General features: G+C 46.8%; 1 protein-coding gene across 1 annotated transcript; it reads right to left on the bottom strand.

Annotated features, from left to right (window-relative positions):
* Positions 1-2,400: 2,400 nt before the first annotated feature.
* On the bottom strand, positions 2,401-13,452 carry PLA2G10 (phospholipase A2 group X). Its single transcript, XM_036917839.2, has 4 exons — positions 13,220-13,452; positions 11,355-11,505; positions 9,499-9,605; positions 2,401-2,573 (listed from the first exon to the last, which is right to left on the bottom strand). Exons 1-4 carry the CDS (start codon positions 13,449-13,451, stop codon positions 2,431-2,433), a joined length of 633 nt encoding a protein of 210 aa, XP_036773734.2. The 5' UTR covers position 13,452; the 3' UTR covers positions 2,401-2,430.
* Between the last annotated feature and the right edge of the window lie 271 nt (positions 13,453-13,723).

Raw genomic sequence — 13,723 nt, 5'->3', positions numbered from 1 at the left:
CTGCCAGAGACTGACAGCACTAAGGCCTGGGGGCACTGGGCAGTATTTGCATACCCTTAGTCTCCTGCCTTGAAGGGTTACTATTCTCTCCAGATGAAGAAGTGGAAGCTGATGGCATCGGTGGAGCTGGGCCCTGGCCCAGACCAAACGTTGCAGACTCCCAGTCCAGTGCTTCCCCACTTATACCCCACACACTGTTGCCCACATCCTGTTCCAAAGATGAGTAATATCCACATATGCTCTGGGGCAGAGGCAAAGGAGACTCAGCCTAGAGCAAACAGGTTGGGCCAGATTCCTGCTCCTTATCACCAGCTGGCAGGACAAGCAGGCACGCTGGGACTGAGGGCTATAGGCTGCCTCTCTCCCTAAGACCTCTCATTGCTAACAGGCTTGGGTCAGAAGGGGGCATCTAGTTTAAATAGTTAGACCCTTTGATGCAAGAATTTCATTTCTGCAAATCTGGGCTAAGGAATAATACAAATAGGTGGGGAGTGAGGGGTGGCAAAGATGTACTCACAAGCATTCTCCACATCAATAATTAATAGAAGTAGGAAATACCACCAATATCCAAAAGTTAACCATTTTATAGATCTAATGCAGCTATTTAAAAAATGAAGTTTCTAAAGATTTTTTTAATGGGAAAATGCTTAGGAAAACCATACATTTTTAAAAATTACATAAAAGGCTAATAGCACAACAAGATGCTAAAAGTGGCTATTCTGAATCGTGGCAATTGCAGTGGTATTTTTTCTTTATGTTTCTATGCACTTTTTAAAAAATCAATGAGTATGTGTTACTTTTGTAATTAGGAAATAAATTGTAATCATTAAAGATACGGTGGGTTGGGGAGGAATGCTTTTTCTTGAGCTAACAACTATTGGACTTGAACGTCACATGGGTGGGTATTGTGTGGCCATTTTGTTTATTGCTCCAACCCAGAACCTAGCAGGAGGCCAGATGCACAGTGTTCATTCATATTTGATTACCTGCCATGTGGAGTAGGTTAAAAGACAAAACTCAGCCCTTTCATAAAGGTTGTCAGGCAGCTGCGTCTGGTGAGGTCTCTTCCGACACACTAGGTGAAACCTCAACCAGATGGGAGGGTTCTTAACTCAGAACAAGAAGTGTAGGGAAGGAAGGAATTCATTAAAGCGAAAGTAGCAGGGAATGGCAGCTGTCTTGTAGGCAGCAGAGAGCAAGGAAGGGCAGAGGGAAGAACAGGAAGCTTACTGAACTCCTCAGCAGAGGGTGAACCCCTTGCCAACTCCTGAAGCCAGGGTTACCTGGCATCCAATGTCCTCTTGAATCTGCATGGTGTGAGAACTAAGTGCCCACCACCCCAGGATTTGGAGCCACAGAGCACTGGATGGAGTGAGATTATGTTCTGAGAACTTTCCAAAGGCAAAGAAAGGAGATTTTCAGGCAAGACATTAAAGAGCATGATCATTCAACTGCAGTCTTGTCCAGGTCACCCAGGCAAAGGGAACACAAGCCCAAAACAGAGATCTCAGGAGCACTTCCCTACTTGTCTGAAGTAGAACAGAGAGAGAGACTAGTGCTTAAATCTAGAAAACAGAATGAAATAGCAAAGTAACAAAGATGCTTACTTACCACTGAAAGAGCACAGAGACAAAACACAGTAAGTTGAAGAGAGAGAAGTCTTTATTCAAAGCAAAAAGTACACCCTCGAAGAAAGAGGAGTGTGGGCAACCTCAGAGATGAGGAGCACGTAAGGTCTTAGGATTTTGTCTTTTAAGGCTTTCAGGAATGGGACAAAGGGTGAAGTGGGGGGGGCATAGTCTTGATATGTGGTCTCATGATGTCTCTCCCCAGTGAGAGACATTATGTCACCATCCATACTCTATCTTCTAGATATTCTGTAAGATAAACTTAACACAAGGAATTTCTTAATCCTCTTCCTCTCCAAGATTGTGGTTACCCTCAAGCAGTGGGGACATATCATCTAGGACTGCTTACCCTGCCTTAAGATCGGGTCAGTTATTGGCTGATTACCATAAAATATGTTAAGAATCTTATCACCTAACTCCCTGTTTTTTAAAAATGGAATCTTAGCCTTAAGATGGGGTCCCTCCTGTTCTTATTATACTATTTATATCTCAGCATTTTTAAGAAAATTAATCATGATATTTGTCCTATGTCTCTGCCCTACCTCAGTTGAACCTCAAAAATGGTACCAAACCTAATACAGTCACAAACACAGCTGTGGTTTTATAAAATAGGCATGGGACTTTGGACCTTAATCAAACTGGAAATCAAACAGGCTCCAGCCCCAAGTTCCAGGGAGAAAGCAAACAAGGGTTGCAGCTTTAACACTTGGCCTCAGTTCCCACCAGCAAACAACTGAACACGACTTAATTAGTGCAAGGAATTTTATTTCTTTATGCAAAAGAACATTTCAAATCGGGCTAGTCAGCTGCATTTGGGTGAGTCCTTCTCACATAAGAAATGGGGGTAGAGAAGGTGCCTTAAATTGTATTCTGTTTGGGCTAAGCAGTAAGCAATCTCCTGGTCACACTTGCACAAGAGTTCTTGGCATTTGTTCTCTGCTGGCCCTGGAAGAAGTGGGAAAACTGAGGTTAGAGCAGGCCCTTGCAGACTTAAGGATAAATACTAGAGAAGCCCACAAAGGTAGAAGGCAGGGTCATAAATTGCATCTCTATGACATTTGACATCATGCCACGTGATCTCTGTCGTCATGGCAACTCCAGGGGGGAGCTGTTAGCCCCATTTTATAGAAAAGGAAGTCGAAGTTGCCAAGGGAAGGGAAGGGTTTTCAGATGGGAAGTCCAAAGCATATGGCTTTCTGGCTTCTCTTCTGCATGAGTATTAACACTAGCTAATTTGTGGATCCATTTAGATAAGCAGCAGGCACCTGGGAACCACCCAGACCTTTTTTTCTGGGATGCCTGCTCTATTACTTCCCAACTGTCTGACCTTGCCTAAACTTTCTCAGCCAAGTCCTCATTTAAAGTGGGGGCACTAACCACTCTGCAGGAGTATCTGGAAACCTGGGTGAGAAAACCCCCGTAGAGAGCCCAGGCAGGGACTGATACTGCCCATGTGCTCAATCCAGGCTCCACTTGCATGTCTTTTACCTTCTTTCTCCAAGTTTCTTTCAGGTGCTCTTTCAAGAAAAGCAGTTTAGGTAATAATCATGTATTGCATCTCTCCCCTCCCTCCTCGGCATACCTTATACAGAGACTCAAAGGTTGCCACCTAAAGGTAAGTGTCCTCTGCCTCGGGAGCTCCACTACTAGAGATTCATTCATTTGAGTTGGAAGGATTTTGTGATCTTCAAGTCATATCCTATTAATCTAGAAGGTATAATGCCTTAACCAGCTATAGATACGTCACCTAACCATGCCACCCACTGCCTTTTGGTGTGGACTTTCCATTATTCACATAAATGGGAAGAAAAACAAAACCCTACAGAACCCTTCCAAATTCCTTCCAGAAGCACAGTGACGCATGAGCTTTGGAGCTCCCCAGTTTGGCCACAGAATCGCTTTGTGCCTTTATACACATCACTTCATCCTTCCAGGCTGTTTCCTCTATGGGGGTTCCTAACAGTACTTGTTCTATGGGCTGTTGGGAGAATGAAGAGACCAAGTTGGTAAAACGCAGGGCCTACAGTAGGCACTACTAGAAGCTGGAGCTGACCTCCTTGAGATGCCAGCTAACCTGTAAAGATCCCCTCTTGAAATGCACAAGTTCCTTGGAGATTCTAGCAAGGGAAAGCATGAGATGCAGAAGATGCATCCGCTTCTCTCCTGGGGCAACTTCTGGGATGGAGTAACGGGTGGGGGTGTGGTCATGAGGCAGGGGGCCTGGCACCCTCGGGAGATCATCTTTCTAGGCTCCACAGTGAGCTGAGTTAGTTAGAGGTGTTGACTTGCCTGACTGTACCCAGGGTTTCCTAAATCCAGGCCCATGGCGGTTTCAAAATTGTGGCTTTAAATTCCCTCAATTTTTAATAATGAGTCAATTATTTTTTAAAATTGTAATGGTATTAAATTACATTAAGTAAATTCTATCACTGCCATGAATGGAAAACCAAAATTGCATACCATAAATATAAGAAATTGATGAAGAAATAAAAAAGAAACAAGCAGAACGCACACGTCAACAAACACTAGTGAAGGTGAAGTTCTAATATTAAAGTGTAGTGAGATGCTGTTCCCTACCTGAAGGCTGTAAGCCCCTCGTTAGGGTGTCTTGGTTAAAAAAAGGGAGATCAGCAAGTGTCAGAGAGGTTTGACCTCTGGTAGTCAGACCATCACACAACTGACACTTCCTTCTTGCCTAATTGCAACTATTAACAGAAGACTATAAAGAAAAATCTTTGCAACTTAATTTGCTAAGCCTCCCACACTCTGGGAAACCACTGGAGGAAGGGCAAAATACAAATACCCCCAACTCAAAAACCCTGTGTTTAAAGACTGCAAACTGCCTTGGTTATAATCCATTAAATGGATAACAAAGTTGGGATGATGGGAGTTAGCATTCATTGTGTAGTTACTCAGAACCAGGCGCCGGGCAAAGGGTGTTATGGTTCCCATGTCATCAGTCCTTTTAGGGTGGTGCCATTGATGCCCTAACCTTACAGAAGAGAAATCCAGTGTAGGGTGAGGGAGTTTCTATTGGCGTCTGATGAGTAGAGACCAGGGATACCTATAAACATGTGCAACGCACAGGACAGCCCTCTACAGCAGAGAACTATCTGGCCCCAAATGTCACTAGTGTGAAGACTGAGAAACTCAACCATGTGTTATCTAGCTTTCAAAGAGTGAGATCAACCCAGAGGTTCCAAGATGTCCGAGACACAGCATTAAGTAAAAAAAATTATAAAATGTATTTAATGTGATCTGATTAATATTATTATATGCATATTTGTATTTATGCACGCAAAATCTGGTGGAAGAGATGCCAAACAGAAGCAAGTTAACTCTGGAACTGGAGCGTAACTTTCTACATGACAATGTTTCTAGAATGTCTGAATCACCAGAACATGAGCTCCTGGCCCAATGCTTCTTCCTGCCTTGTGCTCCCACCTTTCTCCCTGAGCAAGAAAGATTCTTTCAAAAGCAAGACTTGGTCTCACTGTTCCATGGCCTTAGGAACCAACCAGCATCATGTTACTGAAGAAAAATAAACACTTAAAAGGAAAAACAGCTGCCAAGGGTTAAGTTTAAAATCAAGGCCTGACAGTAAATATTATCATAGGTTTAAAAAAATTTTTCTTTTAATATATTTAAGTCAGGCCCATAAATGGAAAATGGGCCACAGCTGTAATTAAGTAGAAAGCTATGTTCAGAATATCTCCAAACAAACAAATAATATTTTTAGGCAAAAACACATAATAGATATTTTGGTTCTTCTCATTTGGTTCAGTAGGGGCAGTTTTGTAAACAGGCACAGACCCCACCAGCAGACACACCAATAAATATTCTACAAAGATCATTTCACCTGGTTAGGGGCAAGCTGAAAACGCAGGGTGGAGGCAGAAGAGAAAGGTCTATAACAGATTTCCCATTCAAGCCCCATTTCTCTTCCTGTCCACCCACACTGGAAGGAGGTAGTTTGGGGACAGGGAATGTGCCCAGGAAGGGGTTCATCACCTCCACATTAGGCAAGTCACTTATTTATCTTGGCTTCAGTTTCCCCAACATTAATGAAGGGTGGATGAGATGATGTGATGTTCTGGGGACACTTTCAGTCCTAATAATTGATGTTCTGTCTCGATATTACTTTGGTTTTGCTCTTATGCCAACTTCTGTTTCATACTAAGGAGATACAGCTAAGAATCCATGTATATCTAAGAGCATCCTTCTAGTAACCCTTATGATAGCTTCCTTCCCCCTGGAGCAGACCACATCTGCAGAGGTGGGGGCTTTAGCAGAGAGTCATGCCAGACCTTGATCCTCTCTAGTGGATGTGGTGGGGGTCAAAGAGAGATTTAAACCAGGATGCAGGATGATGGAGAGGGGAAGGGAGAAAGTAACAACCCCTGTCCAATCTGTTTATCACATTATAAACCCTTTTTTAAATCTTTGCAACATCCATCTTCCAGGTAAGGAAACTGAAGCTCAGAGAGGTCATCCATCCAGAGCTATGTGTTTATCAACAAGGATATCAAGACTATTTAATAGGGAAAGAAGAGTTGTCTTCAACGAATGGTGCTGGAACAACTGGATAATCTGTGTGAAAAAGAACGAAGTTAGATCCCTACCACACACCATATTCAAAAACTAACTCAAAGTGGATCAGTGATCAAAACATAAGAGTTCAAACTATAAAACTAACAGAAGAAAACAAAGGTAAATCTTTATGACTTTTGATCTGGCAATGGATTCTTAGTTAAGACACCAGAAACCTGATCAACAAAAGAAAAAATAGATAAACTGGACTTTATTAAAATTAAAACTGTGCATCAAAGACATTATCAAGAAAATGAAATGACAGCCTATGGAATGGGAAAAAATATTCACAAGTCACATATATGATAAGGATGCAATATCCAGAATATATAAAGAACTCATGCAACTCAACAACAAAAAGACAACCAAATTAAAAATGAGCAAAATACTTGAATAGATATTTCCCCAAAGAAGATGTAAAAATGACCAAGAGGCACATGAAAAGATGTTCAATATCATTAGTTAGGGAAAGGCAAATCAAAACCACAATGAGATACACTAATCACCCACACTAAACAAAACAACAAAAAAAAGGAAAAGAAAAGTTGGCAAGACTGTAGAGAAACTATATCCCTCATACATTGCTAATGAGAATGCAAAATGGAGCAGCTCTGTAGAAATATTTGGTGGCTTCTCAAAAAGTAAAATATTGACTTAACCAGATGACCAAACAATTCCACCCTTAGGTATATACCCCAAAGAAATGAAAATAGGTACTCAAACAATTATGCACAAATATTCATAGAAGCACTATTTCCAGTAGTCAAAAGCTACAAATAGTCCAATGTCTACCAAAGGAAGAATGGATTAACAAAATGTAGTATATACTTACAATGGAATATTATTCAGCCATAAAAAAGAATGGGGTTCAGATACATGCTACAACATGGATGAATCTTGAAAACTCGATGCTAAGTGAAAGAAGCCAGACACAAAAGGCCATGCATTGTAAGATTCCATTCATATGAAATACCTAAGACAGATATGACATCTATGATGCATGAAGCACAATGTCATTGTCATTTCATCCTCACAAGAGACAGGCTTGATTTCCACCCCAGTTTACAGAGGAGGCCAGTGAGGCTCTGAGAGACTAGAGCTTGTCTAAGGTCACAGAATCTGAATCACTGACTAAGCTGTTGACCACTAGGCCAGGGGATGCCACTCACAGGTCCACCAGGACAGGAAGTGCTCATGAGTGAAACAAAGGCAGTACATCAAACACAGGACTACAGTTTGACAAATAAAGGAGTTTGCCACTTCCATTTTTTTCTCACAGCATTCAGGCTTTTGGTGTACCTTCAATTTTCCTATGTTATAAATACTTCTTTTCCAGGACAAATCAATAGCACAAGAGAAATGAAACATGGTAACTGACAGACAGCCTCAATGTCAGACAGACAATAGGGCATGGTGGGGATTGGGGCAATGGGAGAGAAAGGTGCTGCCTATAATTGGCAGATCCCTGAAGTTTCAGTCAGTGATGCTAGTGGAACTGATACTGTTAGAGCCTCCAATTTTTAAAGGGAAACCAGACATTCAGAAATTCAGATCTTTATGCAATATTTTGATTTTCCAAATATGACTCAAACTGCTTTTCTAAACACTATGCAGGTGGAGCAAAACATTTATAGGACAAACATGGCCCAGGAGTCACCAACCTGCAATACTATTGTCCCTATTTTTAGGAATGAGGGCACAGTATTCCAGAGGGGTTTTTCTGGCATCTCCAAATGTTAAGTGGCAGGATGTCTCTAGAAACCTGGATTGCTCCACCTGGCTCAGCCTTAGGGAAGAAGGGCCAGTGAAACACACACTCAGGGTACAGGCTCAGTCCAAGTTCTACATCCCTCCATCCACTAGGATGGGACCCAGCCATGGCTCTAGTCCTGTTAGTATCGAACATTTGGAATGGGAGCCTCAGAACTATGGCATAGCAGGGTCATCCAACCATGCCAAGGTGGAGCTGGCCTCCGTTGTGGCAGGATTACACACTCTTCTGATCTACACCCCTCTGAGAGGGGCAGGAGTAGAGGAAATGGAGACCTGGGGCCCTCTCATCATCTTCTTTGCTTTCATTTTCTTTCTGTTTCTAACATTTTATCATGGGAAGTTCCAAATATACAGAAAAGCTGAAAGAATTGTTCAGAGAACATCTGTATATCAAGCACGCAGATTCTACCACTAACATCTTGCTGATCCCTTCATGTGTCCATCCATCCATCCACCCCCATTTTTATTTGTGTTGGATGCATATTGACATAATTTACAGAGATCAGTGCACTTCACCCTGAACACTTCAGGCTGTCTAGCCCTTTTCAACTTTTAGTTCATGAAGTTGGTTTCTTCATAAAACATGGAAGAATGAGGTAAAATTGCCTTCCATCCAGTATAAAAGCAAAGCAAAACTGAAGGAACAAAATAACAGTGGACTCACAGACACCGAGAAGGGACTAGCGGTTACCAAAGGGGAGGGGTTGGGGAAGGTGGGTGGAGAGGGAGGGAGAAGGGGACTAAGGGGCACTATAATTTGCAATCACAATATAGGCAGGTCACAGGGAAGACAGTATAGCATGGAGAAGACAATTAATGACTCTATAGCATCTTACTATGCAGATAGACAGTGACCGCAATAGAGGGGGTGAGGATTTGATAATGTGGGTGAATGTTGAAACCACTATGTTGTTTATGTGAAGCCATCATAAGATTGTATATCAATGATACTTCAATAAACAAAAAATTGCCTTCCGTCCTCTTTCCTGTCAACCTAATCCTGTCCCTCAACATGACCACAGCCATCCTCAGTCTGGAGTTTATCTTTGCATACCTTTTTCTGAGCTTCGTGTTTGTTTACATGTAGCCATGGAAAGTAGTATGGTACTGTTTTGCAAGTTTCTTTTTCTTTTTCATTGTGTTTTCCTGGACATGTCATTGCATAATCTGCTTTTTCACTCAGCACCTTTCCATGTTAGCGAATGGTTCTGCCTTATCCTTTCGCCAGCCGGCAATCTTCCGCAGTAAGGATACATCCTGGTGTTATTTACCCAGGCTCTGTCTGATGGACATCTAGGTTGTTTGTACCTGGATGACATTTCTATCTTTTTCGGTTTTTGTCCAGACAGCAAGGAAGTTTCTTTGTTTATTTTTTTTAAAGTACTCAGCATTCAAGATCGCTAGATAAACCCAAGGGGTGGCCTGTGGACAGCTGGAAGCAGTGGTGGGTTAATGCAGCCAGGATGCTCAAAAGGAGGAGGTTGTTATGGCAGCACCGGGGACTCACCACAGAGGATGCGCTGGTCCACACACTGCCAAGAGTAGCGTTCTATCTTGGGCTCGCAGCCGGCCTCCTCAGCACGTGTGTAGCAGCAGTCATGGCGATGGCAGCACCTGAGGGTGGCAGACAGGCAGACGGCAGATGGTGAAGGCAGGTAGGCTCTCCTGGCCATGCTCCTGTGCCAGGACTATGAGTGAGTGAGGAGCGACGTCTTCTGGTCCACACTTCATCCATGAGAACCCTCATCCTGGGAAATAATCCCACTGACCCAGTGTGACCCGCATAGATCACCTCCATCCCCTGGCTGCTGCCTGCCTCACTCCCTGAGTGTCTGAGCTCCAGCCTTACCAGCCTCCTCTTTGTTCCTGGAGTGAGCCAAGCCCTGCCAGCCTCTTGACCTTGCCTGTGCCTTCCCTCTGCCTGGGACAACTTCATGCCCACGTTTCCTCCTTCCTGTCTCAGCTGAGCACCTGTGCCCACTGCCAGGATGTCATCCAGGCCCACGAACTCCCCAGGCTCTGAGGGTCTCCTTGTTACACCCTCTTGTAAAACCAGCTTCCTTCTTTTGAGGCAGGTTTAGAATGAGACCCTCCTTAGGGAGAAGACTGATCAGCATCTGTCTGTCCTCTTCATGACCAGGGCTCTGTGAGGGTGATACCACTTCTGTCCTGTTCTCCATAGTGTCCCCACAGTCCAGCCCAGGACCTGCCACATAACTTCAATAATAATAATAATTATTATTATTATTCCTATCATATAATTATTAATTACAATAATTAATATTATTTAATGTTGAAAAATTATCTGAGAAACACCCACAAATGTCCCTAAACCTGCCTATGATTCATTCATTCACTGTTTTTCTTCCATCCAGCTACTGTGTTAAGCCCTCAGCAGGGACTGGCAGGTTGAGATCAGCCAGATTCTGCTCTGCCCTCAAAAAGCCCCCAGTCTGGTGGGGGGCAGAGGGGGACAGACAAGCCACCAGACACCATGTGCATGGTGTGACATGCTGGGGTGTGTGGTAGGGAGAGGGGATTATGAGAGCCAGAGGAGGTGCCAGGCCCAGCTGGACTTCAGGGAAGGCTTCCTGGAGGGGGTGATGCCCCAGGCTGCATCTGAAAGCTGTATCCTGCCTCTGTATGTGCAGGAACCAGAAGCACAGGAGGGTCTGGCCAGTGGTGGGAGCCTTGAAGGCACAAGGCTGAGTGGAGCCCTGTCAGGCACAGCCGCATCCTCCAAGCTACAGAAGACAATCAAATCTGGCCTTCTGCCCCCTACCAGCTGTGTGGAAATGAGCGAGTGGCTGTGCCTCTCTGAGCCTCAGGGTCCTCATCTGTAAAATAGGGATAGCAGTACCTGCTTCCAAAGAGGGCCATTAATGTAAATGGAAGGAAGTCAGGGGAAGGTTTAAGCCCACAGGCTTGCACAGAACAGGCACTTGTCATGTGGGAGCAGAGTGCAGTGGCTGGGGCATGAATCCAGCCAGACTTCCTGGGTTTGAGTCGCAGCCCCCATTGCTCTCTGTGTGGTCCCGCACAGGTCACTCAACCTTCATGCCTCAGGTTCCTCATCTCTGAAATGGAGTTGTGAGGAATCAGAGGGGTTCTCAGAACAGTTCCTGGTGCATAATAAATCTGACCAACTTTCTGTTATTTTTTTAGCCAGTAATTATCCCATGGCTAGGTTGGGGGCAGCTGGCACTGAGGCTTGGACTCATTGGCAACCTTACCCAGGACGTCTCTGCCTACAAGGCTGTATCATGTGCTGGGATCTTCCTAATCCAAAGTTGGGGGTATTTCTTCATAGGCCTTAACTCCCCTAGGGGTGATGGACCTTCTAGCCCGGATCCAAGCACTCACCAGTCGATGGTGTCCCGGGGCTGCCCATGGCCGCCCAGGCCACAATAGCAGCCATAGTTAATGTAGGCTATGGGGCTGCGAGTTCCCACGCAATCCATAGTGCCTGCCAATTCAAGGAGACCACGCCGGTGGACATGTGACCTCTGGGAGGCTAAGGGGAAACAAAGGTCAGAGGTTGTAGGTCAGGGCTGTCCAGGGCCCTGGGGAAGGGCACTAGCCAGATGACTGTCCGAATTTGAATCTGCTTCTCCTACTTCTTAGCTGTGTGACCTTGGACAACTTACTCAACCTCTCGGTGCCTTGGTTTCCTCATCTGTAAAATAGGGGGACAAGGGGACCCCACTTCATAAAATAACATTGTATGTGTAAAGCACTGAGCACATAACAAGCTCTATTACCATCAATAACTTCAAAGCAGCCATGACAGAAAACAAGTCACACAGCCACAGCACCTGAAAGATCACACCACTGGGCCTTTGCACAGACTGGTCCCTCTTCCTGGAACGCTCTGATTCCTAAACCCCTACCCTTGTCAACACCTAGGACTGAAACGTACCGCGGCTCCCACCACCCTCCAGAAGAAGCCTGGGGCCCCACTGCAGCCTGGAGGGTCTGCGGGAGCCCCGTTACCTCTCCAGATCCTCTGCCTATGGCTCCTGCCTGGCCCCTGCTCATCCTTTCATGTTCCTCCAGTTAAACTCCCCATCACACATACCCTGTACTACAAAGACCCTTACCCCATCCTCGCCAGCTCACCTGTCGCCTCCTAGAACCTTCCTCACCCCAAGGTGACCACAGGACCCTTGCCACACTGGGCTGCTGTCTGCTTCTAGAAGTGACCCTCTGTCCTGGGAGCTCTGTGAGAGCGGATCTCTGCTGCAGGCAGCTCTGAATCCCCTGGCACACAGTGGGCTTCCGGAAAACATCCCTTGACCTTTCAACCCACCAAACCCGGCGGAGCATTCCCAGGCTAAGCACGTCTCCCAGGGCCCAGTCCTGATCGCATAATCCAAAGCTGTTCCCAGGGCCCCTCTCCACCCACCCACCTGACCACACTCTGGCATCTGACGGACCTGGGCACAGCCCAGCAGAGACCCAGGGATGGAGCAGACGCCCAGCACTGGGTCTGGAACCAAGGAAAATACTCCCTTTGCACCAGCTGGGGTGGGCAAGTCATTCCAGTGTCTGTTTGCTCTGTCTGCCCACTGTAGCCTTTGCCTGGAGCGCCAAAGCTGTGTGTGTGTGTGTGTGTGTTCCCATTCGGGGCTGTACGCCTGAGTTTTGCATTTGTGAATGTGCGTGTGTTCCCTTCAGCGTGTTTTTGCCTGTGTCTGTGTGCGTGTCTGTGCACCCCAGAAATGGGGCTCTCTCCAAGGGTTACGTCTAGGGGTGGGTGAGAAGGTGGTGTGCTCTCCCCCAGCCTCAGGGAGGACTGGGCTCCCTCTTCCCCTGCTCCTCCCAGCCTCCACGGTCCCCCTGGTAATCCTACCTCAGACCCCAGGGACAGGTGGAGAGAAGTGTCAGTGAACAAGACCCAGGCCAGGGGACCTGGGGGGCTTACAGTGAGTGGCAGTGGCGCCCCTGGGGAAAGGCTGGGCTAGTTCTGGGCCCCTGGGAGGAGTGAAGGGGTGGGGGCTGCCTGGGATCCCTGGGGAGCTGCGGGGTCCTGTGACCCCGGTCTGGAATGTGTCCGTAGGTGGCAGGCAGCAGGAGAGCTGGGAGCCGCGGGGCTCCTGGGACCCTGGAGAGAGCTGATCGGTTGGAGCCCAGCCGAGGAACGGGGAGGCAGGGCTCCCGAGTCCCTGGGGGCGGCTGGATGAATTCCCGGGGACCCCTGGGTCCCCGAGGGCCCGCGGCTCACTCACCTGCGCTGGGCTCCAGGCCGGGTACCAGCATCAGCAGCAACGGTAGCATTATTGGCGCGCACAGAGGCAGCGGCCCCATCGGATGGTGGCAGGTGCCCTGCGGTCTGCCGGCCGGTCCGCGTCCCCCGAGTCCCGTCCGGGCCCCGCCCCCGGCCTCACCCTGCGCGGGCCCGGGCGGAGCCGATGCGGGGCGGGCAGCGCGAGGGGCCGAATCCCGCCCGGCCCTCCGCATCCCGGCCGTCGGATGGGCGCGCGGGGCTGGGAGGGGGAATCCGCCCAGGATGCCACGGATCGGGGGCTGGGCAGATACGGAGGAAAGGCGTTTAGCTCAGGTCGGATCGCAGAGGAAGTACGCAACAAGGGTGTTCTGTTGACATTATTACCTGCAGCCCCCTCCCTACTTTCACCTGGGCGTCCAAACGGAGTAGAAGACTTGGTGGAGGGGAAAGGCCTCGATTGACATAAACATTTTAAGTGTAGGAAACGTGGCAGTCCTGACACCCC

The sequence above is a fragment of the Manis pentadactyla genome, chromosome 10, assembly GCF_030020395.1.
Source record: "Manis pentadactyla isolate mManPen7 chromosome 10, mManPen7.hap1, whole genome shotgun sequence".
Classification (NCBI taxonomy): Eukaryota; Metazoa; Chordata; class Mammalia; order Pholidota; family Manidae; genus Manis; species Manis pentadactyla.
The sequence above is the reverse complement of the archived record's forward strand: the minus strand, read 5'-3'. Positions and strand labels throughout refer to the sequence as shown.

What these genes read in the sequence shown, in the direction of transcription:
- PLA2G10 (XM_036917839.2), bottom strand. Translation starts at nt 13,451, where the DNA reads ATGCGGAGGGCCGGGCGGGATTCGGCCCCTCGCGCTGCCCGCCCCGCA. An exon ending in CGGCCTGGAGCCCAGCGCAG is followed by an intron (nt 11,506 to 13,219) that starts GTGAGTGAGCCG and finishes GTTTCCCCTTAG; the next exon opens with CCTCCCAGAGGTCACATGTC. An exon ending in CCCCGGGACACCATCGACTG is followed by an intron (nt 9,606 to 11,354) that starts GTGAGTGCTTGG and finishes TGCCACCCTCAG; the next exon opens with GTGCTGCCATCGCCATGACT.